General features: G+C 41.1%; 1 protein-coding gene across 8 annotated transcripts in view; it reads right to left on the reverse strand.

The window, feature by feature from the left end:
* Window positions 1-23,886, reverse strand: part of TTBK2 (tau tubulin kinase 2) — a 175,647-nt gene extending 151,761 nt beyond the window's left edge. For 2 of the 8 annotated variants that reach the window (XM_054532666.1, XM_054532665.1), the window contains exon 1: window positions 23,764-23,886. In XM_054532666.1, coding sequence (XP_054388641.1) covers window positions 23,764-23,829 — 66 coding nt within the window. In that variant the 5' untranslated portion in view covers window positions 23,830-23,886. The other 6 variants (XM_054532660.2, XM_054532661.1, XM_054532664.2 and 3 more) reach the window with 6 other exon arrangements.
* Between the last annotated feature and the right edge of the window lie 356 nt (window positions 23,887-24,242).

The raw sequence follows: 24,242 nt of genomic DNA on the forward strand, positions 1-24,242 counted from the left end.
TCAGTTTTAGATTTTTTTTTTTTTTTTGAGACAGTCTTGCTCTTGTCGCCCAGGCTGGAGTGCAATGGCACTATCTCAGTTCACTGCAACCTCCACCTCCCGAGTTCAAGCGATTCTCCTGCCTCAGCCTCCCGAGTACCTGGGATTACAGGCGCCCGCCACCATACCTGGCTAATTTTTGTATTTTTAGTAGAGACAGAGTTTCGCCATGTTGGCAAGGCTGCTCTTGAACTCTTGACCTCATGATCCGCCTGCCTCGGCCTCCCAAAGTGCTGGGATTACAGGTGTGAGCCACTGCGCCTGGCCAGTTTTAGTTTTTAATATAGTAACTATCAATAGATACAAATCTATGTTAAAGAAAAAGAATCTTTAGAGTACCAATAATTTTTAAGATTAGTAAGAGATCCTGAGAGTTTGGGAATGGCTAGATTATGTAATAGAGATCTATAATCATTTTTTTTTACTATTAATAACCTTGATTTATGGTATATATATGAATGAGTGAACACTTTTTAATACTCTACTATCTGAACTTTTACCAATCATTCTTTCAATAAACAAACATTTGACAAGAACCCCGACAACAGGTGAAGGAAATATGAGATGAGTAAGTCATGCTCCCTAGCCTTTTAGACAGGGTAGGAAAAAGATCTGATCTCCAGGGCAGCCTGACACATTAAGTTGAGAAGGATCCTGAAGCAAAGTCTGGGCTAAAAGGAAAAGATGCCATTATTGATTAGTCGGTCTTGGAAGGACAATGGCAACATTCATCCATTCGACAAGTATTTATTGAGAACATATGATGTGTTTTAGGCATTTTTCTTTAGAACAAATTCACAAGGAAAACCCATACAAGACAGGAGACAATGATAAAAATTTGCAAGTTGGACAGAAGATGTACAAGAGGTAACTTATTTAATGAATCTGAGAAAACTGAACTTATACCAGTAGTGGTACACGCACACACACACGGAACTTCCAATCAGCTTCACTACTCTTAAAAAAAGAGATAACCATCCAGGCGCAGTGGCTCATGGCAGTAATCCTAGCACTTTGGGAGGCCAAGGTAGGCAGATTCATTGAGCCCAAGAGTTTGAAATCAGCCTGGAAAACTTGGTGAAACTCCATATCTATAAAAATTTTTAAAAATTAGCCAGGTGTGATGGTGCGTGCCTGTTGTCCCAGCTACTTAGGAGGCTGAGCCAGGGATGTCGAGGCTAACTGCTTATGATGGCCTTCTCAAGTAAATGGGTAAGGGGATGACAAACAACTCCTCAAATGAGTAATCAAGGTTCAAGTTGTCATGACAATGGTCATTTAAACCATTCATTTTGCCATAACTGATCCATGACCAGACCAAACAGAAAATACTGCACTTCTGGCCAGGTGCAGTGGCTGATACCTGTAATCCAGCACTTTGGGAGGCTGAGGCAGGAGGATCACCTGAGATCAGGAGTTCGGGACCAACGTGGCGAAACTCCATCTCTAAAGAAAATACAAAAAATAGCCAGTCACGGTAGCATGCACCTGTAGTCCCAGCTACTCGGGAGGCAGAGGTTGCAGAGAGCCAATCGTGCCACTGCACTCCAGCCTGGGCGGCAGAGTGAGACTCTGTCTCAAAAAAAAAAAAAAAAAGAAAAGAAAAAAAAAGCATTGACAGAGTCATAATAACTTAAACTCTGAGTACTGGCCTAACCAACATTAAACTCTGAGTACTGGCCTAAACTCTGACTACTGGCCTAACCAAAATTAAGATATAACATTATTGGAAAAATAAAAGGATCTAACTGTGCATGTGTAGTAGGAATGAGATGGGCAGCAAAAAAGTTAAATCATCTTCCATAGTGGAAAGCTGGTAGATAATGACTAAAACTGAAAAATTAATCAGCAGTAACACAAGCATCTTAGTTTGAGATGTGGAGGTAAATACCAAAAGTACTGAAAGTGGATACTTCCCAAAGGATGAAAATGGGACACAGTGGAGAAGCCAGAAGACTCCTTTTTTAATAACAACTTGTATATAACCATTAAACTTTAAAAATTATGTGCTGTTAAAACTCTAATAATAAAAACTAAATTTAAAAAGCAATTTGTAGAATTTTTTTTGGCAGGGGAGAGAGAGAGGGTCTCGCTCTGTCACCCAGGCTGGAGTGCTGTGGTGTGATCTCAGCTCTCTGAAAACTCCACCTCCTGGGCTAAAGCATTCCTCCTACCTCAGCATCCTGAGAAGCTGCAACTACAGGCACATGTCACCTTGCCTGGCTAATTTTTTTCATATTTTTTTTTGTAGAGATGGGTTTTACTATGTTGCCCAGGCTGGTCTCGAACTCACGAGCTCAAGCGATCTGCCTGCCTCAGACTCCCAAAGTGCTGGGATTATAGGCAAGAGCCACTGTGCCTGGCCAATTTATAGAACATTTAAAAATAAAAAGTTTCTCACACATGTAATCCCAGGACCTTTTGGAGCCGGGGTAGGTGGATCACTTGAGGTCAGGAGTTCAAGACCAGCCTGGCCAACATGGTGAAACCCCATCTCAACTAAAAATACAAAAATTAGCCAGGTGTGGCCGGGCACGGTGGCTTACACCTGTAATCCCAGCACTTTGGGAGGCCGAGGCAGGCGGATCACGAGGTCAGGAGATCGAGACCATCTTGGCCAACATGGTGAAACCCCGTCTCTACTAAAATACAAAGAAATTAGCCGGGCGTGGTGGTACGTGCCTGTAATCCCAGCTACCTGGGAGGCTGAGGCAGGGGAATCACTTGAACCCAGGAGGTGGAGGTTACAGTGAGCTGAGATCTGCCACTGCACTCCAGCCTGGTGACAGAGCAAGACTCCATAGAAAAAAAGAAAAAAATTAGCCAGGTGTGCTGGTGGGCGCCTGTAAAGTTCCCAGCTACTCAGGAGGCTGAGGCAGGAGAATCACTTGAATCCAGGAGGCGGAGGTTGCAGTGAGCCAAGATCACGCCACTGCACTCCAGCCTGGGCAACAAGAGCAAAACTCCGTCTCAAGAAAAAAGAAAAGAAAAGTGCACTCTAGCCTGGGTGACAGAGCAAGACTCCATCTCAAAAAAAAAAAAAAAAAGAACTTTTATTTTCTCTTTTTTCAGATGGAGTTTCACTCTTGTTGCCCAGGCTGGAGTACAATGGCATGATCTCGGCTCACTGCAGCCTCCACCACCCGGGTTCAAGTGATTCTCCTGCCTCAGCCTCCTGAGTAGCTGGGATTACAGGCACCCATCACCACTCCCGGCCAATTTTTGTGTTTTTGGTAGAGACGGGGTTTCACCATGTTGGTCAGGCTTGTCTCGAAACTCCTGACCTCATGATCCGCCTGCCTCAGCCTCCCAAAGTGATGCGGTTACAGGCGTGAGCCACCGCACCCAGCCTAGAAAAGTTCTTCATGTTTTAAATTAAAAACATAAAACAGTACATATGTATGATCCCATTTCTATTAAAAATGTGTACACATAAATAAATTATGCACAGAAAAAACCTGAACTGAAATTTACCAACTATTAACAGTAGTTATAGGCCTGGGTATGGTGGCTCACGCCTTTAATCCCAGGACTTTAGGAGGCTGACACAGGCCGATCACTTGAGGTCACTAGTTTGAGAATAGCCTGGCCAACATAGCCAAACCCCATCTCTACTAAACATACAAAAATTAGCTGGGCATGGTGGTGCGTGCCTGTAGTCCCAGCTACTCGGGAGACTGAGTCAGGAGAATCGCTTGAACCTGGGAGGCGGAGGTTGCAGCAGTGAGCCGAGATCGTGGCACAGCACTCCAGCCTGGGGAACAGAGCCAGACTCCATACCCCCACCAAAAAAAAACAGTAGTTATTTCTATGTAGTATGGTTATTTTCTGGTGCATGGGGGAATTCCTCTTTTGTAAATTTACTACAGAAACATGTATTTTTACAATTAGAAGGAAAACTTTTTAAAAGTTAAAATATTTAACTCTCCCATACATGGTCAAATGATTTTCAACAAGAGTCCCAAGATCACTCAATGGGGAAAGGAAAGTCTTTTCAACCAATGGTGTTGGGGAAACTGGATATCCACAAGTAAAAGAAAAAAGATGGACTCCTACCTCATACCATACACAAAAACGTACTCAAAATGAAGCAAGGAAGTAAACCTAAGAGCTAAAATTATAAAATTATTAGAGGAAGGCCGGGCACAGTGGCTCACACCTGTGATCCCAGCACTTTGGGAGGCCGAGGCAGGTAGATCACCTGAGGTCAGGAGTTCAAGACCAGCCTCACCAACATGGTGAAACCCCATCTCTACTAAAAATACAAAAAATTAGCCGGGCATGGTGGTGCGTGCCTGTAATCTCAGCTACTCGGAAGGCTGAGGCAGGAGAATTACTTGACCCTGGGAGGCAGAGGTTGCAGTGAGCTGAGATCACACCATTGCACTCCAGCCTGGGTGACAGAGCAAGACTCCATCCTGAAAAAAAAAAAATTATTAGAGGAAAACATAAGGGTAATGTATTCAGACACTGGATTTGACAATAATTTCTTGGATATAATACCAAAACAAAACAAAACAAAAAATAAATTTGGACTTCATCAAAATTAAAAACTTTTGGCCAGGCATAGTAGCATGTGCCTGTAGTCCCAGCTACTTGGGAGGCTGAGGTGGGAGGATCTCTTGAGCCCAGAAGTTCAAGTCCAGCTGGGCAAAATAGTGAGACCTCGTCTCTAAAAAAAAAAAAAAAAAAAAAAAAAAAAAAAGAATGTAATTAAAAAAAATTTAAAACTTTTGTGCATCAAAGAATACTATCAACAGAGTGAAAAGACAACCCACAAAATGGGAAAAAATATTTACAAATCATGTATCTGATAAGGGATTAACATCTAGAATACATAAAAAACTCCTAAAACTCAATCAACAACAAAATAACAACCTGGAAGAAATGAACAAAGGACTTGAATAGACACTTTTCCAAAGAAGATATACAAATGGTCAATAAACATGAAAAGATAGCCCTAACATCACTAATCATTACAGAAATGCAAATCAAAACCACAATGAGGGCCAGGGGAGGTGGCTCACGCTTGTAATCCCAGCACTTTGGGAGGCCGAGGCCGGCGGATCACCTGAGGTCAGGAGTTCAAGACCATCCTGGCCAACATGGTGAAACCCCATCTCTACTAAAAATACAAAAATTAGCCAGGCGTGGTGGAGCACGCCTGTAGTCCCAGCTACTAGGGAGGCTGAGGCAGAACTGCCTGAACCCAGGAGGGAGAGGTTGCAGTGAGCCAAGATCGCGCCATTGCCCTCCAGCAGGGGCAAGAGAGTGAGACTCCATCTCCAAAAAAAAAAAAAAACCACCGCCGGGCGTGGTGGCTCACGCCTGTAATCCCAGCATTTCGGGAGGCCGAGGTGGGTGGATCACCTGAGGTCGGGAGTTTGAGACCAGCCTGACCAACATGGTGAAACCCCATCTCTACTAAAAATACAAAATCAGCCAGGCGTGATGGCAGGTGCCTCTAATCCCAGCTACTTGGGAGGCTGAGGCAGGAGAATCTCTTGAACCCAGGAGGCGGAGATTGCGGTGAGCTGAGATTGTGCCATTGCACTCCAGCCTGGGCAATAAGAGCGAAACTGCGTCTTATATATATTTAAAAAAAAAACACAATGAGACACCAGTTCACTTCCATTAATATGGCCATTATAAAAAATAAATATGGCAGGTGCTGGTGAGAATGTGAAAAAATTAGAGCCATTCTGCATTGCTGGTGGGAATATAATATGGGACAGTTACTGTGAAAAACAGTGCGGCAGTTCCTCAAATAATCAAACAGGGCCAGGCGCAGTGGCTCAAGCCTGTAATCCCAGCACTTTGCAGGGCCGAGGTGGGAGAACTGCTTGAGCTCAGAAGTTTGAGACCAGCCTGGGCAACATGGCAAAACCCTGTCTCTACAAAATATACAAATATTGGCAAGGCGTGGTGCCATGCACCTGTAATCCCAGCTACTCGGGAGGCAGGAGAATCGCTGGAACCTAGGAGGCGGATGTTACAGAGAACAGAGATCGCGCCACTGCACTCCAGCCTGGGCAACAGAGTGACACTCTGTTTCTCAAAAAAAAAAAAAAAAGAAAGAAAGAAAGAAAGGGAATTCTTTTTAATTTTTTTTTTTATTATTTGAGACAGTCTCGCTCTGTTGCCCAGGCTCTGTTGCCCATGAGCCACTGTGCCGGGCTGGGAATTCTTACCCATGCTAAAATGCAGATAAACCTTAAAGACATCACACTAAGTGAAATGATTCAGCACAAAGGGATGAATATTATATGATTCCACTTATAATAGGTATCTAGAGTAATCAATTCAGAGACAGAAAGTAGAATGATGGTTACCAAAGGCCATGGTGAGGGGGTATGGAAAAGTAGTGTTTAATGGGTATGGAGTTTCCATTTAGGAAGATGAAAAAGTCCTACAGCTAGATGGTAATGATGGTTTCAGAACAATGGAAATGTACTTAAGGCCACTGAACTGTACACTTTAAAATGCTTAAAAAGAAAATCTTATGTATATTTTACCATAATAAAAAGAAAGTTTAAATTTTAAATAAGACTACTAGGCACTCCTCAGATGTAACTATAAAAGCCAAATAATTTTCACTATCTCACTCTAAATTACCAGTGGAAAAATCATGTGACGAATGGGTGGAGTCCTTCAGTACACTGAAATAAATCTAAGAATAGACTTGTCCCAATTAGGAACTGAACACTAGGAGAAAGACCAGGAATTCTACAAGACACCCAGGTTTGGCTGACTGCTTCTAAAAATGGCTCTCAATGACCCTCATCTCCTGCTATTGATCCTTTCCCTTAAGTGTGGGCTGTATCTAGTGACTTACCGCTAATGAACAGAATACAGCAAAAGTGATAGGATGTTACTTCCCAGATAGGTTATAAAAGACTGTGACATCTATCTTGCTCACATTCTCTCTCTCTGGCTCTTTCCACTTACTTGCTCTGATTAAGCGAGCTGCCATATCACCCTATAGAAAGGCCCACATAGCAAAGAATTGAGGCAGCTTCTGCTAAAATATTACATGATTCTGCTTATAATAGACCAACAGCTAGCAAGGAACTGAGGCTCTCAAACAAACTACAGGAATTGAATCCTGCCAACAACCATCAAAATGAGCTTGGAAATAGAACCCTCCCAAGCTGGGTCTTGTGATGGCTGCAGCATACCTTGATTGCAGCCTATGACTGACCCTGAAACACAGTATCCACCCGAGTCATACCCAAAATCTTGACCCACAAACATCGTGAGATAATAAATGTTGTTGTTTTAAAACACTAAGTTTTGAATAATTTGTTATGCAGCAATAGATAACTATATACCAGGCTTCACTGGTAATGGGGTGATAGTTTCTCAAAGTTATGCACGACCACAGGTTCCTTTTTTGTTCTAGATTATGGATTATACCCGAAAAATTAATAACTTAGCTACAGTACCAATATTGCCAAGAATTATTTTATATTTATTTTTTCAGTAAGACTTACAATAAAAAAAATCTTGGTGCAAGAACACTAGATACTGCAAGACAGAAATTAAATAAATTCCTCCTTGGTAATATCCTTAATGACCTAACATAGGAAGTAAATCGCGTGCTAATAATGAATTCGGACAAAGATGCTAACTCTGGAGGTGTTGCCAAACAGACCCAAAGAAGATCAAAATATGGACAGAACATACTAAATGGAGATTCAACTTGTAAATGTAGAATAACGTGGTGAAAAGTCATTTGAAAAAATCTGCTGGGTAGAAAAAGACTACAAAAATAGCCAACAAATTAATAAGTAAACACTGACAATCCCCTAGATTATAAACTCCTTGAAGATGAAGACCCATATCATAATGATTATCCTCTGCCATAACCAAGTATTGAGCTTTGCAGTTAATCAATAGATATTTGGTGAAGTTAATTCAAGGGCTCAAAATGAGACATCAAACTGTATTTTTTTTTTTTTTTTTTTTTTTTTTTTTGATGCAGGGTCTTACTCTGTCACCCAAGCTGTAGGGCAGTGGTACAATCTCAGCTCACTGTGACCTCAGCCTTCTGGGCTCAAGTGATCCTCCCACCTCAGCTTCCCAAGTAGCTGGGACTACAGAAACACGCCACCACGCCCGGCTAATTTTTGTACTTTTTGTAGACACATGATTTCGCCATGTTGGCCAGGCTGGTCTTGAACTCCTGGACTCAAGTGCTATCCGCCCATCTTGGCCTCCTAAAGTGCTGGGATTACAGGCCTGTGCCACCGCACTTGGCCCCAAACTGTATGTAATTTAAATCATATAGATTCGCATATACAAATAGAGTAAAAAAGATAAAGTAGAACAAAAATAAGAATGATAAGAGGCACAAAGGGAAGTTTTTTGTTTTGTTTTGAGACAGAGCCTCACTCTGTCACCCAAGCTGGAATACTGTGGCATGATCCCAGCTCACTGCAGCCTTGACCTCCTGGGCTCAGATGACCTTCCCGCCTCAGCCTCCCAGGTAGCTGGGATCACAGGCAAACACCTAGCTAAATTTTTGGAGATACAGGTTTTGCCATATTGCCCAGGCTGGTCTCGAACTCCTGAATTCAAGATATCTTCCCAACTCGGCTTCCCAAAGTGCTGGGGTTACAGGCATGAGCCACCATGCCCAGCCGGGAAATATCTTTTAAATTGTGTAGGAACTTCAAGAAACATAAGCCAGACCAAACAAGACTTAATGAAAAGAACTCCCTAAAAGAGTATTATCTGAGATATTAACATAACACTATAGTAAGTTTATTGTCTTCTAACTCCAGGAACTCCTCACAAAATAGAGATTAAGACCAGACTACTGTACCTAGATTCAAATTCTGGCTATTGGGCCCATTACTTAACTTCTCTGTACCTCAATTTCCTCATCTATTAAAAAAAAGGGTAATGACAATCACTAAGCATTAAAAGTGCTAAGATATATGTAAAGTGTTTATTCATCACAGTGCCTAGTACACTGACTGTGCTCAATAAAATTGGCCGGGCATGGTGGCTCACACCTGTAATCCCAGCACTTTGGGAGGCCAATGCAGGCCGATCACCTGAGGTCAGGAGTTCAAGACCAGCCTGACCAACATGGAGAAACCCTGTCTCTACTAAAAATACAAAATTAGCTGGGCATGGTAGTGCATACCTGTAATCCCAGCTACTCGGAGGCTGAGGCAGGAGAATCGCTTGAACCTGGGAGGTGGAGGTTGTGGTGAGCCAGGATCGCGCCATTGCACTCTAGCCTAGGCAACAAGAGCAAAATTCCGTCTCAGAAAAAAAAAAAAAAAAAGTAGTAATTACTTACGTAATTCTGCATGTTTCCTAAACAACAGAAGAGAAACAGTCACATTCACAGACATAATACTGTCCAAAATAGTTCCTGTACCACTTGAATATTAAAGAAAATGATCATATTTGCACAGAGGCCCAGAATTGAAACCTATTATACAAATACTACTTATCAAATTCATATAAAAATATTTTTCTCAGCAAAAGAAAACTACCATACTAATATGATTACAAATTAAATTACAGCATTTGCATTGTTATAATTTTACTTTTAAAGTTATTAGTAATAGAAAAACCCCTATCTTTCACCATATACAAAAATCAAATCAAAATGGATTAAAGAATTCTCAAATCTAAGACCTGAAACTATGAAACTACTAGAAGAAAACACTGGGGAAACATACCAGTACACTGGTCTGGGCAAAGATTTCTTGTGTAAAATCTCAAAAGCACAGGCAAACAAGGCAAAAATAGATAACTGGGATTATATCGAACTAAAAAGCTTCTGCACAGCAAAGGAAACAATCAACAAAGTAGACAACCCACAGAATGGGAGAAAATATTTGCAAACTATCCATCTGACAAGGAGTTAACCAGAATATATAAGGAGTGCAAACAACTCAATAGCAAAAAAAATTAAATAATCTGATTTTTAAATGGGCAAAAGATCTGAATGGACATTTCTCAAAAAAAAAAAAAGACATACAGGCCAAGAGCAGCGGCTCATGCCTATAATCTCAGCATTCTGGGAGGCCAAAGCAGAAGGATCACTTGAGCCCAGGAGTTTGAGGCCAGCCTGGGCAACACAGTGAGACCCTGTCTCATTAAAAGAAAAAAAAAAGAAATACAAATGGCCAACAGATATATGAAAAAATGCTTAATATCACTAATCATCAGAGAAATGTAAATCAAAACCTCACAAAATAGAGATTAATGTGATATCATCTCACCCCAGTTAAAATGGCTTATATGAAAAAGGCAATAACAAATGCTGGCAAGGATATGGAGAAAGGGAAACCCTCATACACTGCTGGTAGGAATGGAAATTAGTACAGCCACTATGGAGGTGCTATGGAGGTTCCTCAAAAAAACTAAAAATAGAACTTCCATATTATCCAGCAATTCCACTACTGGGTATATATCCAAAAGAAAGGAAATCAATATAGCAAAGAGATATCTGCACTCCCATGTTTATTGCAGCACTATTAACAACAGCCAAAATGGAATCAAACTAAGTGTCTATCCAGATGAATGGATAAAGAAAATGTGGTATACACTATGTGTATACACATTCAAAAGAATGAAATGCTGTTATTTGCAGTAACATGGATGGAAATGGAGGCCATTACATTAAGTGAAATAAGCCAAGTACAGAAAGACAAATGTTGTATGTTTTCACTCATATGCCAGAGCTAAAAGAGTAATCTCATGAAGACAGAGAGTAGATTGGTGGTTACCAGAGGCTGAAAAGGGGACGGGGAGGCGGAAGAAAGGAGAAAAAAAGAATATAAATGTATTTATTGTTACTAAACTGTACATATAAAATGGTAAAGACGGTAAATCTTATTTGCATGTTTTACCTCAATTAAAAAATTTTTTTGGCTGGGCATGGTGGCTCACAACTGTAAATTCAGCACTTTCAGAGGCCAAGGCAGATGGACTTGAGCCCATGAGTATGAGACCAGCCTGGGCAACACGGCGAAACTCCATCTCTACAAAAAATAATAATAATAATAATAATAATAATAATAATAATTAGCCTGGCATGGTGGCATGTGCCTGAGGTCCCAGCTACTCAGGAGGCTGAGGTGGGAAGATTGCCTGAGCCCAAGAGGCAGAAGTTGTGGTGAGCCAAGATCATGCCACTGCACTCCAGCCTAGATGACAAAGTGAGACCCTGTCTCAAAAAAACAAAGCTTTTAAAATAAAGCTATTTTTAGACTGGCAAAAGTACAGATTAGGACAGGCAAGGTGGCTCACACCTGTAGTCCCAGAACTTTGGGAGGTTGAGGTGGTAAGACTGCCTGAGGCCAGGAGTTCAAGACCAGCCTAGGCAACATAAGATGCCATCTGTAAAAATTTAAAAAATTAGTCAGGTGTGGTGGTGTGCATCTATAGTCCTAGCTATTCAGAAGGCTGAAGCCGGAGTATTGCTTGAGCCTAGGAGTTCAAAGCCACAGTGAGCCATGATTGTGCCACTGCATTCCAGCCTGGGTAACAGAACAAGACCCTGTCTCAAAAAAAAAAAAAAAAGTATAGATTAGTTCTCAAATGTGTTTTAACTTGAAGCAAATTTTGAGTACTCACCCATATAAAGGAAGCATTATCATAGTTAACATCAAAGAAGAAAGTATTTAAATTAAAAAGTGAGGACTTTTGTACACCTCTAATAGGAATATACTTTGTTGTTGCTTGCTAATCGTCCAGTGTACATGCCAAGGGAATGTACTTTGAAAATGGTATTGTACTGTATTATAAAAGAAAGCTGAAGATAATGCATACCCTATGACTCAGCAACTCCTTTACTAGGTATACATCCTAGAAATACTTTTTCCCCATACACACCAGCAAACAGGTACAAGAATGTTCATAGTCACATTGTCCATAAATGGTAAAAACTACAAACAACCCAAATGTCCAGCAACAGAAGAATGGATAAATTATAGTATATTCGTCCTGTATATATATTCACATAGCAGCTTCTTACTGCTGCTGTAACAAATATGACAAATTTAGTGGCAAAAACAACACAAATTTATAATCTAATAGCTCTAAGAGGTCAGAAGTCTGGGCTTCTACTGGGCTAAAGCTCTAGGGAGAATTTATTTCCTTACCTTTTCTAGCTTCTAGAACCCACCTGAATTCTGTTTTGTTGTTGTTGTTTGTTTTGTTTTGTTTTTTAAGAGACAGGGTCTCACTATGTTCTCCAGGCTGGAGCGCAATAGCTAGCTATTCAGAGGCTCAATTATTACACACTACAGTCTCAAAGTCCTGCGCCTAAGCGATCCTCCTGCCTCGCCTTCCAAATAGCTGGGAATTCAAGTGCACCACCAGGTCCAGCTTGCCTGAATTATTTGGTTTACGGCCTCATCCCCCACCTTCAAAGTCAGTAGTATAGCATCTTCAAATCTCTCTCTGACTTTTGCTTCCATTGTCACATCTCCTTATCTCTCTCTAACAAAGTATATGCCTCCCTCTTACGAGCACCCCCTTGTGATCATATTGGACCCACCCAGATAATCAAGGAAAATCCTCCTCTCGCAAGAGCCTTAATTTAATCATCTATGCAAAGTCTCTTCTGCCATATAAGTTAACATATTCATGTGCTGGGGATTATGACATGAACATTTTGGGGGGCCATTATTCCACTTACCGCAAAACTAAACTAAAAAGAAAATGAAGGAAATATTGCTATACTGAACTACATGAATGAATCTCACAAACAACACTGAAAAAAAGTAAGCAAGACAAAATAATATACACAATATGAGCCCTTTTACATAAAGTCCAAAAATAAGCAAAACTAAACTATGTTAAATGGAGATGCAAACATAGATAGTAAGTCTACAAAGAAAAGCAAAAATATTATTATCACGAATATCATAAGAATGGACACCTTTGGGGTAAAGAAAGCAGGTGAAAGCCAGGCAGCTTACACCTGTAGTAATCACAGCTACTAGGGAGGCTGAGGATCACTTGAGCCCAGAAGTTTGAGACCACCCTAAACAACACAGGGAGATCCCATCTCAACAAAACAATACAAAACAAAACAAAAAAGGCAGGTGAGATCAGGAACGGGATTCTGAGATGCTGGCAACGTTTTATTTATTGAACACTGGCTTTATAATTATTCCTTAAACTGCACATATATGTTTTATATACACCATGATTAATATATCTTATAAAAAGAATAGTAACAGATAATAGTTATATAAACCAGAAACAGAAAAAGCCAGACATAGAATAGATTAGGCAACAATAATCTAGCAGTGTGAGAGAGAGCAGAAGAGTGCCCCATCTACACAAAAAAAAAAAAAAGGCCAGCTAACCTGTGAGTTGAGCATGAAGCAGAAATATAGGTTTGGGGTAAAGAAGCAACCTTAGAAGCACGCACACAATTTACGTCCTCCTAATAGAATACACATTTCTTGAAGTCAAGAGCATCTACTCATTCACTTCTACTCATCTAGCATCTAGCCTAATACCTACCATAGAATCTTTCACTAAATGAAATATCTTTCACCTCTCATACAGCTGAATGAAACTAAACAGTCCTCTGGCAAATAACTGGACAGTTGATTTGAAAATTTAACATATGCTCATTCAATAAATTGTCATGAATATAGGGAAAAGAAAAAAGAAGCATAATGCATAGCTTTGCCCTCAATGAGTTAACAATCAGGGGAAGAAAAGTTATTATTTCAAAAAATAATTATTTCCAAAATAATCTTTGAATGAGAACACATAATACAAAAATAGAAATTAACAGTAACTATCTGGGTGTAAAAGGTAAAAAAATAGGGGCCTGGCACGGTGGCTCATGCCTGTAATCCCAGCACTTCGGGAGGCCGAGACAGGCAGATCATGAGGTCAGGAGTTCGAGACCAGCCTAGCCAACATGGTGAAACCCTGTCTCTACTAAAAATATAAAAATTAGCCAGGCATGGTGGCAGGTGCCTGTAATCCCAGCTACTCGGGAGGCTGAGACAGGAGAATCGCTTGAACCCAGGAGGCAGAGGATGCAGTGAGCTGAGATTGTGCCATTGCACTCCAGCCTCGGTGACACGAGTGAAACTCCGTCTCAAAAAAAAAAAAAAAAAGGTGAAAAAATAGAAAAAGTTAACCTACATCAATTTGTAAGGGCCAAATGCATACAAAAAATTGAACGGGGAGGTTAATACTAGCTAGGATTGTCATACAAAGTTTCTTGCAAGAGGTGGATATGATTTGTAGAAGACGTCTGGTCGATTGCAAAATAGCCACACATTTCTCCCATTCCCGTACATACATTCCTTTGCAATGTGTCCTTGATATTTTGCAATGTGTCCTTGATATATATCCCATCGAGAGGTACGATTGTGCTGGGCACTGTGGCACATGCCTATAATCCCAGCTACTAGAGAGGCTGAGGCAGGGAGATTGCTTGAGCCCAGTAGTTTAAATCCAGCCTGGGCAACATAGCAAGACCTAGTCTCTAACAGAAGAGGTAGATCATTCCTTTGGTTCCTTTCCCCTTCTCTGAAACTGGGGTTGGCCATGTGATTTGTTTTGGCCAATGGGACATTAGCAAACATGACCCAGAATCCTGAAAAGCACTTATACACTGGACTTGCCCTCTTTTGCTACTTTTGGAGCCCAGACTCATGAGAAGAAACTCAAGCTAGCCAACTGCCTCATATAAATGAGAACAAACAAGACCAAAACAAGTACTATTCAGCTGAGCCTAAACTGCCAACCCACAGAACAGTTAACTAATAAATAATTATTGTTTTAGCCTCTAAATTTTGAGGTGCTTTGTTTCAAGACAAAAGTTAACTAAGGAGGTATGCAAAGGCACAGAAGAGGAAATAAGCATAACATACAAGTGCATGGGAAAATAAATGATAAGATTAGTCTACATCAGGGGTGTCCAATCTTTTGGCTTCTCTGGGCCACAGTGGAAGAATTGTCTTAGACCACACATGAAATACACTAACGATAGCTGATGAGTTAAATACACACACACACACAAACACACACACATACACACACACTACAAAAGCTCATAATGTCTTAAGAAAGTTTACAAATTTGTGTTGGGCCACATTCAAAGCCGTCCTGGGCCACGTGCGGCCCATGGGCCGCAGGTTGGACAAGCTTGGTCTACATGAAAAGGGTGCTTATTGGGAGAAAGAATACACAGGCCTGAAAGGTTAACTGAGTTCAAACTGCAAAAACCAGGCTAGGAAGAGGACGGACATCATTCTGTTTCAGTCGGCAATGTGGCACAGGGTGGGCCTGAAGGCACCCCTTCAGGAGCTGGAGGATGATATAATGTAAGAGGAAAAACAGTCCATTTAGAAGACTATTACTATCACTATTATCTCTCAGGCTAAAGTAACAAACTCCTACATTTAGGAAGGAAACTAGATAATTCACCAAATAGCAGTTTTATAACTGTCATATAGTTTATATAAGATCCTACTCTTTGGCCAGGCCTGATGGCTCACACATGTAATCCCAGCACTTTGGGAGGCCCCAAGGTGGGTGGATCACCTGAGGTCAGGAGTTCAAGACCAGTCTGGCCAACATGATGAAACCCCATCTCTACTAAAAATGCGAAAAAATTAGCTAGGCCTGGTGGTGGGCGCCTGTAGTTCCAGCTACTCGGGAGGCTGAGGCAGGAGAACTGCTTGAACCCAGGAGGCGGAGGTTGCAGTGAGCCGAGATTGCCAGATCGCGCCATTGCACTCCAGCCTGGGTGACAAGAGCAAAACTCCATCACACACAAAAAAAGTATCTAAATTGTTACATTTTAAAATAAAACAAGATCATGTGTAGAAACAAGTTTACAAAGAGTACACACCAGCTAAATTTTTCAAGGCATCTAATATACTAATAAGCAACAGAAATAAGGTGCAAGGATAGGAAAAAACCAATGGGATTTTGTTTTTGTTTTTGTTTTTATCCCATAGATCTTAGCAAGAGCTCCTCTGAAGACGTAGTAAAAAGAAATGAAGATTTGTAAAGAACCCCATTTGCTGATGGCAAAAGAAGAGAAGGTAAGTTTATTCACCACTCGCGCTTCAATTGTTCTTTATCAACTTTCAGGGGAGGTAAATTATACTTCGGGCAACCTGAAATCTCTCTGAGCTCAATAAATCTAAGTAAAATATCTATTAAAAGTAAAGAGAGGCTGGGCGCAGTGGCTCACGCCTGTAATCCCAGCACTTTGGTAGGCCGAGGTAGGCGGAACACGAGGTCAGGAGCTCGAGACCATCCTGGTTAACAGAGTGAAACCCCGTCTCTACTAAAAATACAAAAATTAGCCAGGCGTGGTGGTGGGCACCTGTAGTCCCAGCTACTCGGGAGGCTGAGGCAGGAGAATGGTGTGAACCCGGGAGGCGGAGCTTGCAGTGAGCCGAGATCACGCCACTGCACTCCAGCCTGGGCGACAGAGCGAGACTCTGTCTCAAAAAAAAAAAAAAAAAAGTAAAGAGAAGCTTTACAGGTCAATATGGTTACAATTGCTGACAACAAAAGTGTAAACAACCTAGTTTTCCTCTCCCTGGCTACCATACTAGCAACACATAAACAAATTCTTCCCTTATAGGAAGTACAGTGTAACTTACATGACCAGATTGTTAAGGAAAACACTACACATTCCTTGGGTAAACAAAATCATTCCTCGGGTAAAATCTACTATAACCAAATCAACCGAGTAAAGCATTATGTCTATGATCTTCCCACTAACACAAAGAAAAATCAATACAGAAACTGTTCTGTATCTTCATTGCAATAACATTTTAAGTATATTAACTTCCTTTTTTTTTTTTTTTTGAGATGGAGTCTTGCTCTGTCACCCAGGCTGGAGTGCAATGGTGCTGTCTTGACTCACTGCAACCTCCGCCTCCCGGATTCAAGCGATTCTCCTGCCTCAGCCTCCCAAGTAGCTGGGACTACAGGTGCATGCCACCATACCCAGCTAATTTTTGTATATTTTAGTAGAGACAGCGTTTCACCATATTGGCCAGGCTAGTCTCAAACTCCTGACCTCGTGATCTGCCCGCCTCAGCCTCCCAAAGTGCTAGGATTACAGGCATGAGCCACCACGCCTGGCCTTAATTTCCTTTTTCAAAAACAGCAAAACTGGCCAGCCACAGTATAATATAATATATGCTAATATAGTATATCCTAATCACTTTTACATTTAATGAATCACCTATAAGCTGCTGGACCCTAGCTACAGAGACACTATAGCCATCTACTTGGAACACCTCTTTCTTGTAACCATGGCTTGTACTCTGGCTTCTGGTAACACAGTCCTAACTTCTCATGGTTCAAACAGAGAGTGTAAAAACATAACATAGGAACTCTGTCAGTATTCAAGTAATTGAGGCTTGAGAGAATCCAAAGTAGAAACCCATATTGGAAGGAGAGTGGGGACTCTTTAGGACAAAACTCTTCCAAGTGTTCTTGTGTTCTGAAAGAACTTGTCTAAAGCTGTTTCATGGGTTGTGTGGACATTTAATTTCAAATAGCCTTTTAAATTTAAAAACATTTTGTCATTATTTAATTATTTAACTAATTATAGGGATAATATATCCACTAGCCTCTGACTCTGGTGAAGTATGTAGAATGAACTGTGGCTGATGAAACAGAAACTTCTTCCCTGAACCCACCCACCTCTTGACTGTTAGGTCTGTTAAATGCTCATGCCTGCATCTTCCCTTCATAATACTTGGAACACTTTAACTCCTTCTTCTGCAAATGTCTGCTTCCACTATTTGTAAGCTCCAAAAGTGAGTAGATTATTTGTCTTGTTGGCTGTTAAATCTCCAACCCCTAGCACAGTAACATGGTAGATGCTTAGCAAGTATTTAATCAAGGAATGAGGCTACTGTTATACAGTAATCCCCCTTATCCATGGTTTCACTTTCTGCAGTTTCAGTTACCCATGGTCAACCACAGTCCAAAAATATTAAATGGAGAATTCCAGAAATAAACAATTAATAAGTTTTAAATTGTATATTGTTTTGAGTTTGGTGATGAAATCTCAAGCTGTTCAGCTCTGTTGCACCTAGGACGTGAACCATCCCTTTGTCCAGCATGTATCCGCACCGTCTGTGCTGCCTTACTGTTTGTCACTTAGTAGCCATCTCGGTTGTTAGATCACTGTCTCAGTACAGCAGTGCTTGTGTTCAAGTAACTAACTCTTATTTTACTTAATAATGGCCCTAAAACACAAGAGTAGTGATGCTGGCATATTACGATAACTGTTCTATTTTATTAGCTATTGTTGTTACTCCCTTACTATGCTTAATTTATAAACTTTATCATAGCTATGTATGTATAGGAAAAGCATAATCATCTATAGGGTAAGGTACTATCTGAGGTTTCAGGCATCCACTGGGGGTCTTGGAATGTATGCCCCTTAGATGGGGATGACTACAGTAGTTTAAAGTTTCACAGAGACCAAAGTAAGGTGGTAGCAATGGAAATAAAATGCAGAGGGCTAGGCATTGTGCCTCATGCCTATAATTCCCACACTTTGGGAGGCTGAGGTGGGAGGATTGCTTGAATTCAGGAGTTCAAGACCAGCCTGGGCAACATAGAGGGACCCCATCTATACAAAAAATTTTAAAATTAGCCAGGTGTGGTGGCACATGCCTGTAGTCCCAGCTACCCAGCAGGCTAAGGGGGGAGGATTGCCTGATCCCAGGAGGTCAAGGCTGCAGTGAGCTATGATCATGGCACTCCAGCCTGGGCAACAGAGCAAGACCCTGTCTCCAAAAAAAGAAAGCAAGCAGAGGTTTTGTGTGGGTAAGATCCAGGAGAAACAGGGAGCAAAAAGAAAAAAGAAAAAACAAAAGAGACAGAATGTGTGTTTTGATCCTGTATAACTAAATGATAATGCCTTTATTTATAGAATTAAGGAAGTTAAAAAGAGAACTGACTATTATCTTGGATATGTTGAATTTTTTAAGTGCTAGGGAAGTCCAGCAGAAATGAAGTCCTAATCTAGTTTATTATCTACCATATAATTTAGCCTCCAGATGATTTTTCTTAAATCAAATTTCCAAGAGAGGCAAGGCTCACATTATTTTCTTTGGTTATTCATTTTTTCCTATTTTCCTCCCCTCATCTTTGCCTTATTGGTCATTGAAAAATGTTTTTTGTTTTTGTTTTTGAGACAGAGTCTCACTCTGTCACCCAGGCTGGAGTGCGGTGGCACAATCTCAGCTCACTGCAACCACCGCCTCCGGGTTCAAGCAATTCTCCTGCCTCAGCCTCCCAAGTAGCTGAGATTACAGGTGCATGCCACCACACTCTGCTAATTTTTCTATTTTTAGCTGAGATGCGGTTTCGCCATGTAAGCCAGACTTGTCTCCAACTCCTGACCTCAAGTGATTCAATCACCTACCTTGGCCTCCCAAAGTGCTAGGATTACAGGCATGAGCCACCACACCCGGCTGAAAAATGGTGATAAAACTTTTAGATATTTTTGAAACTGAAGCACTTGGAGGATCAATAAATTTAAAAAGACTTTACAAACTTCATCTATAATATATAACGTGGAAAATTAAATGTTGGAAAAATATGAACAAAATACATTCTTTCAATGATCATATGGCTAGAACAAGATCAGGGAAACTGCAACTTCATTTTTTTAAAGGCAACTACTTTGAAACTGCAGAAAGAAAAAGACAAATATAAAAATATTAATTATAAAACCATTTTGGTAAAAACAAATATAATGGCAAATATGTTTTCTAATTCAAACACTTTACAATGCTGATTCTTGTTTTCAATAAAGATGTTAATTCTCTGTTTAAAAAAATAATGATTCTGAAAACATGGTTAAGTCTCGATAGCTTACCAAAGGAAGCTAAGAAGCTACTTACTAACTTCCATTCTTTAGGAGGCACTATTACATCCCAGATTCTTTTCAAAGGACACTTAAGTTTTTTACACTGGGAAGCTTTACCCTAACTGAAGTGAAAGCAAATTCCTATATACAATAAAAAACGGCTATAAACACTCCAAAACACCAAGGATTATATAGACAAAGGTTAAAAAAAAAAATCACAGGAAAAAAAATCCAAAATGTTCACAAAAGTTTGTAAGTACTATATGTTCACTTAAGCATCAAGAATAAAGTCACATGACATTAATGAAAATATACTAAGAAGTCTATTTAAAATAACCTACTGAAAAGATGAAACTATCTAGCAAAATTGACATTCATATTATGTTATAATATAATATCAATCTGCATTATAAACCTATAATCAAGGATCACCAGACTTTAATGAGGCAGTTTTGAGTAGTAATATGTGTTGTCCTTATGCTCAAAATTTAGTTCTAAAAAACTGAATTTTTTCATATGAACTTAAAGGCTCTTTCACCAAATATAGACATATGATATTTAACTTGAAAGCTTTCAGTACTTTCAGCATAAAAGGTTCTACCCACTGAGGCCTGGGGAAAAAACTTCCACTACCACACATTGTTTACAATATGCTGGATGACCAAAAAAAAAAAAAAAAAAAAAAAAAAAGACTAGGAAATAAAACTGAATAAAATGTATTTAATTTCAAAAATCCATAAATATTGAAGGTATACTGCAATGTTACTAATCAAACAGAAATAGCTCCAGCTACATTTTGAGTGTCTCTCAAAAACCTCAATAAGAGCAAAAAATGAATACATGACTAGAGTAATTCTGAGTAGCATATCCTCAAATTGAAAACATTGTTTGCTATATATTTATAAAAGAATATTTCCTATAGGATTTTTTTTTAAGTGCGGAAAGAAGTAAGCTATAGCTATATTTTCCATAATTCTCAAAGACTTTTTATTTTGCTGATCAACACAGTCCTTACTAGATCAATAATGATCATAAACACTTTCCCTTGTCATAGATTTGTATTTATTTATTTATTTATTTTAAGAGATGGGGTCTTGTTCTGTCACCCAGGCTGGAGTGCAGTGGAGCGATTACAGATCACAGCAGCCTCAACCTCCGATCCTCCCCCTCAGTCTCCCTAGTAGCTGGAACCACAGGTGTGAGCCACCATGCCCAGCTAAATTTTTGTTTGTTTTTTGTAGAGACAGGATCTCCCTATGTTACCAAGTCTGGTCTCAAACTCCTGGGCTCAAGCGATCCTTCTGCCTTGGCCTCCCAAAGTGCTGGGATTACAGGCATGAGTTATTTTTTTTTTAAGCAGCAAACATTTATTATCTCACACAGTTTCTCAGGATTCAAATCTGAAAGTGTCTTAGTTAGGTGGTTCTGGCTCAGAGTCTCTCATGAGTTGCAATCAGTCAGTCATCTGGATATATGTTACTTTTTAAAGTTATAAAGCACATAAAAAAGTGGCTGCCCCCCACCAAAGTGAAATTTAAATTCCATGATCATAGCTAACTCGGATCTGTAATATTCATTTACTTTGAAAAACCAATAACTTATCGTTGCCATATTTTTAGTGCACTTTTTAGAGTAAAATACCCTCAGAAATGGTCTAAATTATGCAAACTTCCCTTCTAGTATTACATTTAAAGATATTTGAAGCCCCACATAATTGAGTTCAATTTGCTAAAGCAAATGAGGTCTAACCTCTTGAAGATTTCCTGAAGTATTAAAATAATCAACACTTAAAATCAAAAGAAGATACAACAATCTAAAGTCATATATAATGCAATAGAGAATTTACTAAATTATGTATTAACCATAGTACAAGATAATGAGCAAGATATATTATTCTCAGCCCCCTACCAATGTACAAATTTGCATCAACTTGATATTATATATTAAATTAATGAAGTTATGGACTTTAATTTCTTCTGTGTCTAAAACTGGAAGAGGGAAAAAAGCATTTCCTAACATTCTATTATAAAAGAAAAATGTTAAGAGAAACTTTCCTTTAAAACCATGCTTCATATGTCTCCTTCGGTGTCTTGATAAAATGTTATCATACAGGAAAACATAAGCTTCTAAATCAAAGATTTCCTTCAATGTTTTCAATTTGCATAGATCACAATACAATACACACTTATTATTTGAAATATTTTTTGACTTCAGACAAATGCCTCAAGATTAATCATATTAAGCTGTATTTGTCATCATTACTGCTTCTTTATTTAAAAAAAAAAAAGGAAATAAAGCAAGCAATACATAGCATTCAATTCCCTTGATAAGTTAAAATCATTTCCCCCTTCTACCCCCAAATGAACGTTATTCTATTCCATTTAGCCAAAGGTACACAGCCAACACATCTTTGTGGTATACTGTGGCAAATCAGGGTTTAGATACCGATGCAACTGTTATCAATGGCTCAGAACCAAACATTGTAACAAAACACACCAAGTGGATCCTCCCTCTGCGTGTATGTGTGTCTACATGTGCCCATTCATAACATGACCCTCCTACACACATAGAAACTCAATTTCTACTGAATTACAAAACATCTTCACATTATTAAAAGTGTGTAATAAAACTGTCCTCTTTAATGTTCAAAGAAAGAACAATTTCTAAAGCGATGAGCGAGAAGAGTTAATACCAGGATTGCTGCTACCCATCAACTTTAATTCAAAGCTAAGTACAACTCAATGTCATTTTTACCTCTACTGTAGCCTCGACGGATACAAAATTAACTTCGCTGTAGAATAAAGTATTCTGGCATCCCAATGGATTATTTACTTCTCCGATTTGACAGAACATATACGTGAGTCTTTTGTCCCTCCCACAGCATCCCAGGGTGTCAACATCATCTCTGCCACAGCAAATGACGAGCAAATCCCTCAGATCATTACTTCAGCACCCTAAGTACAAGAAAGTCGCGGCCTTCACTGTCGTTACAACACAGCAAACAGATTCAGTAGTCCCATGTCCCTTTCCATTATAGTTGGGGTGGCGGGGTGGGAAATAAGCGCTTAGATTTCCTAGGAATCCTTCGTGTTCGGTGCTGGTACCAGAAGTGGCATGAGTACAAGTGATATGTGGGTCACCCACAGAGAGAGACGCAGAACGAAGCTTCGTGACCCTCCAAGTTCAGTGAAGACACCCAAAGCCTGGGGCAAAACGGGGCGGCAGCCTTCGGGGAAATCCGGCAGAACCAGAACGATCTCCGAGATGGAGAGTGACGGGGTCTGGCACGAGCCCCGGGCTTGCAGCGACCTGAGAGTCCCCGGTACCCCTCCCCTCCTCAGCAGGCTCGGTCACTCGGCGAGGGGTGCGGCCGGAGGAGGGGGTCGGGGCTGGGGGAGGGCGGCGCCCTGGGGGGTCGGGGGGGTGTGTCCTACCTGGGCCGTGGAGGACGCAGGGGTTTCTGGAGGAGGGCTCTGGTCCAGCTCAGGACCGGGACCGGCTGGGGTTAACCCTCGGCAGGCGGGACCGCCACTGCCTGCCCATCCCCCACCGCCGACTGCAGCGGGACCCGAGCGCGGCTTCCAGGGCCGGCCGGCTGGGTAGTCCCCTGGGGTACCGTCTGCGTTTACTGGCGGCGGCGGCGGCTGCTGCTGTTACTGCTGCTGCCGGCTCCCCCAAGCCGCTGCTCTTGTGCCAGCACCTGCTTCCCCTCCTGCCGCCGCCGCCGCCTCGTCCCCACCGCTCCCATCGCCGCTGCGGCGACTACTGCAGCGCCCGCTGACCCGACCCGACGTTATTCTCCCCCCTCGTAACCCGGCACAGCCTAGCCCACCTGCCCTGCCAGCGCGCACGCCCACCTCTCCGCTACAGGTGCTGATTGGAGAGTGCGTTCCGAACTCGCAGCGTCGGTTGGCTAGTCCCATTGCCTATCACGAAGGGGGCGGAGAGTCGGGCAGAAACCGTCTCCGCCCCCCACCGGAGAATTGCCGCTATCTTCAGGTTTGCCTGAGAGGGCGAGTTACCGGGAAAGGAGCATCACAATGGCAGCGCGCATGCGCCTAGGAATTCTGGGCCTCGTAGTTCCAGCCATAGCCGCAACTCCCCGCCTGTCCCGAGGAGAGAAGTAGGGCTTCCGAGACAAGTAGTTTGCGCACATAGGTGTTCTCCTAGCGTGACAGTTAAATTGGTTATAGAGGGATGGTTGGGACCCCAGGGTTGGGCTTTTCGGAATAAAATCAGAAATGCTTTGTCACGATACGAAATTACACACTGAGGCAGTCGCGATGAAGGGCCCAAATCGTGAGGCCCTGCAAGCCTTAAGGATCCATCCTCTTCC

Source organism: Pongo abelii, chromosome 16 (assembly GCF_028885655.2).
Source record: "Pongo abelii isolate AG06213 chromosome 16, NHGRI_mPonAbe1-v2.0_pri, whole genome shotgun sequence".
Taxonomy (NCBI): Eukaryota; Metazoa; Chordata; class Mammalia; order Primates; family Hominidae; genus Pongo; species Pongo abelii.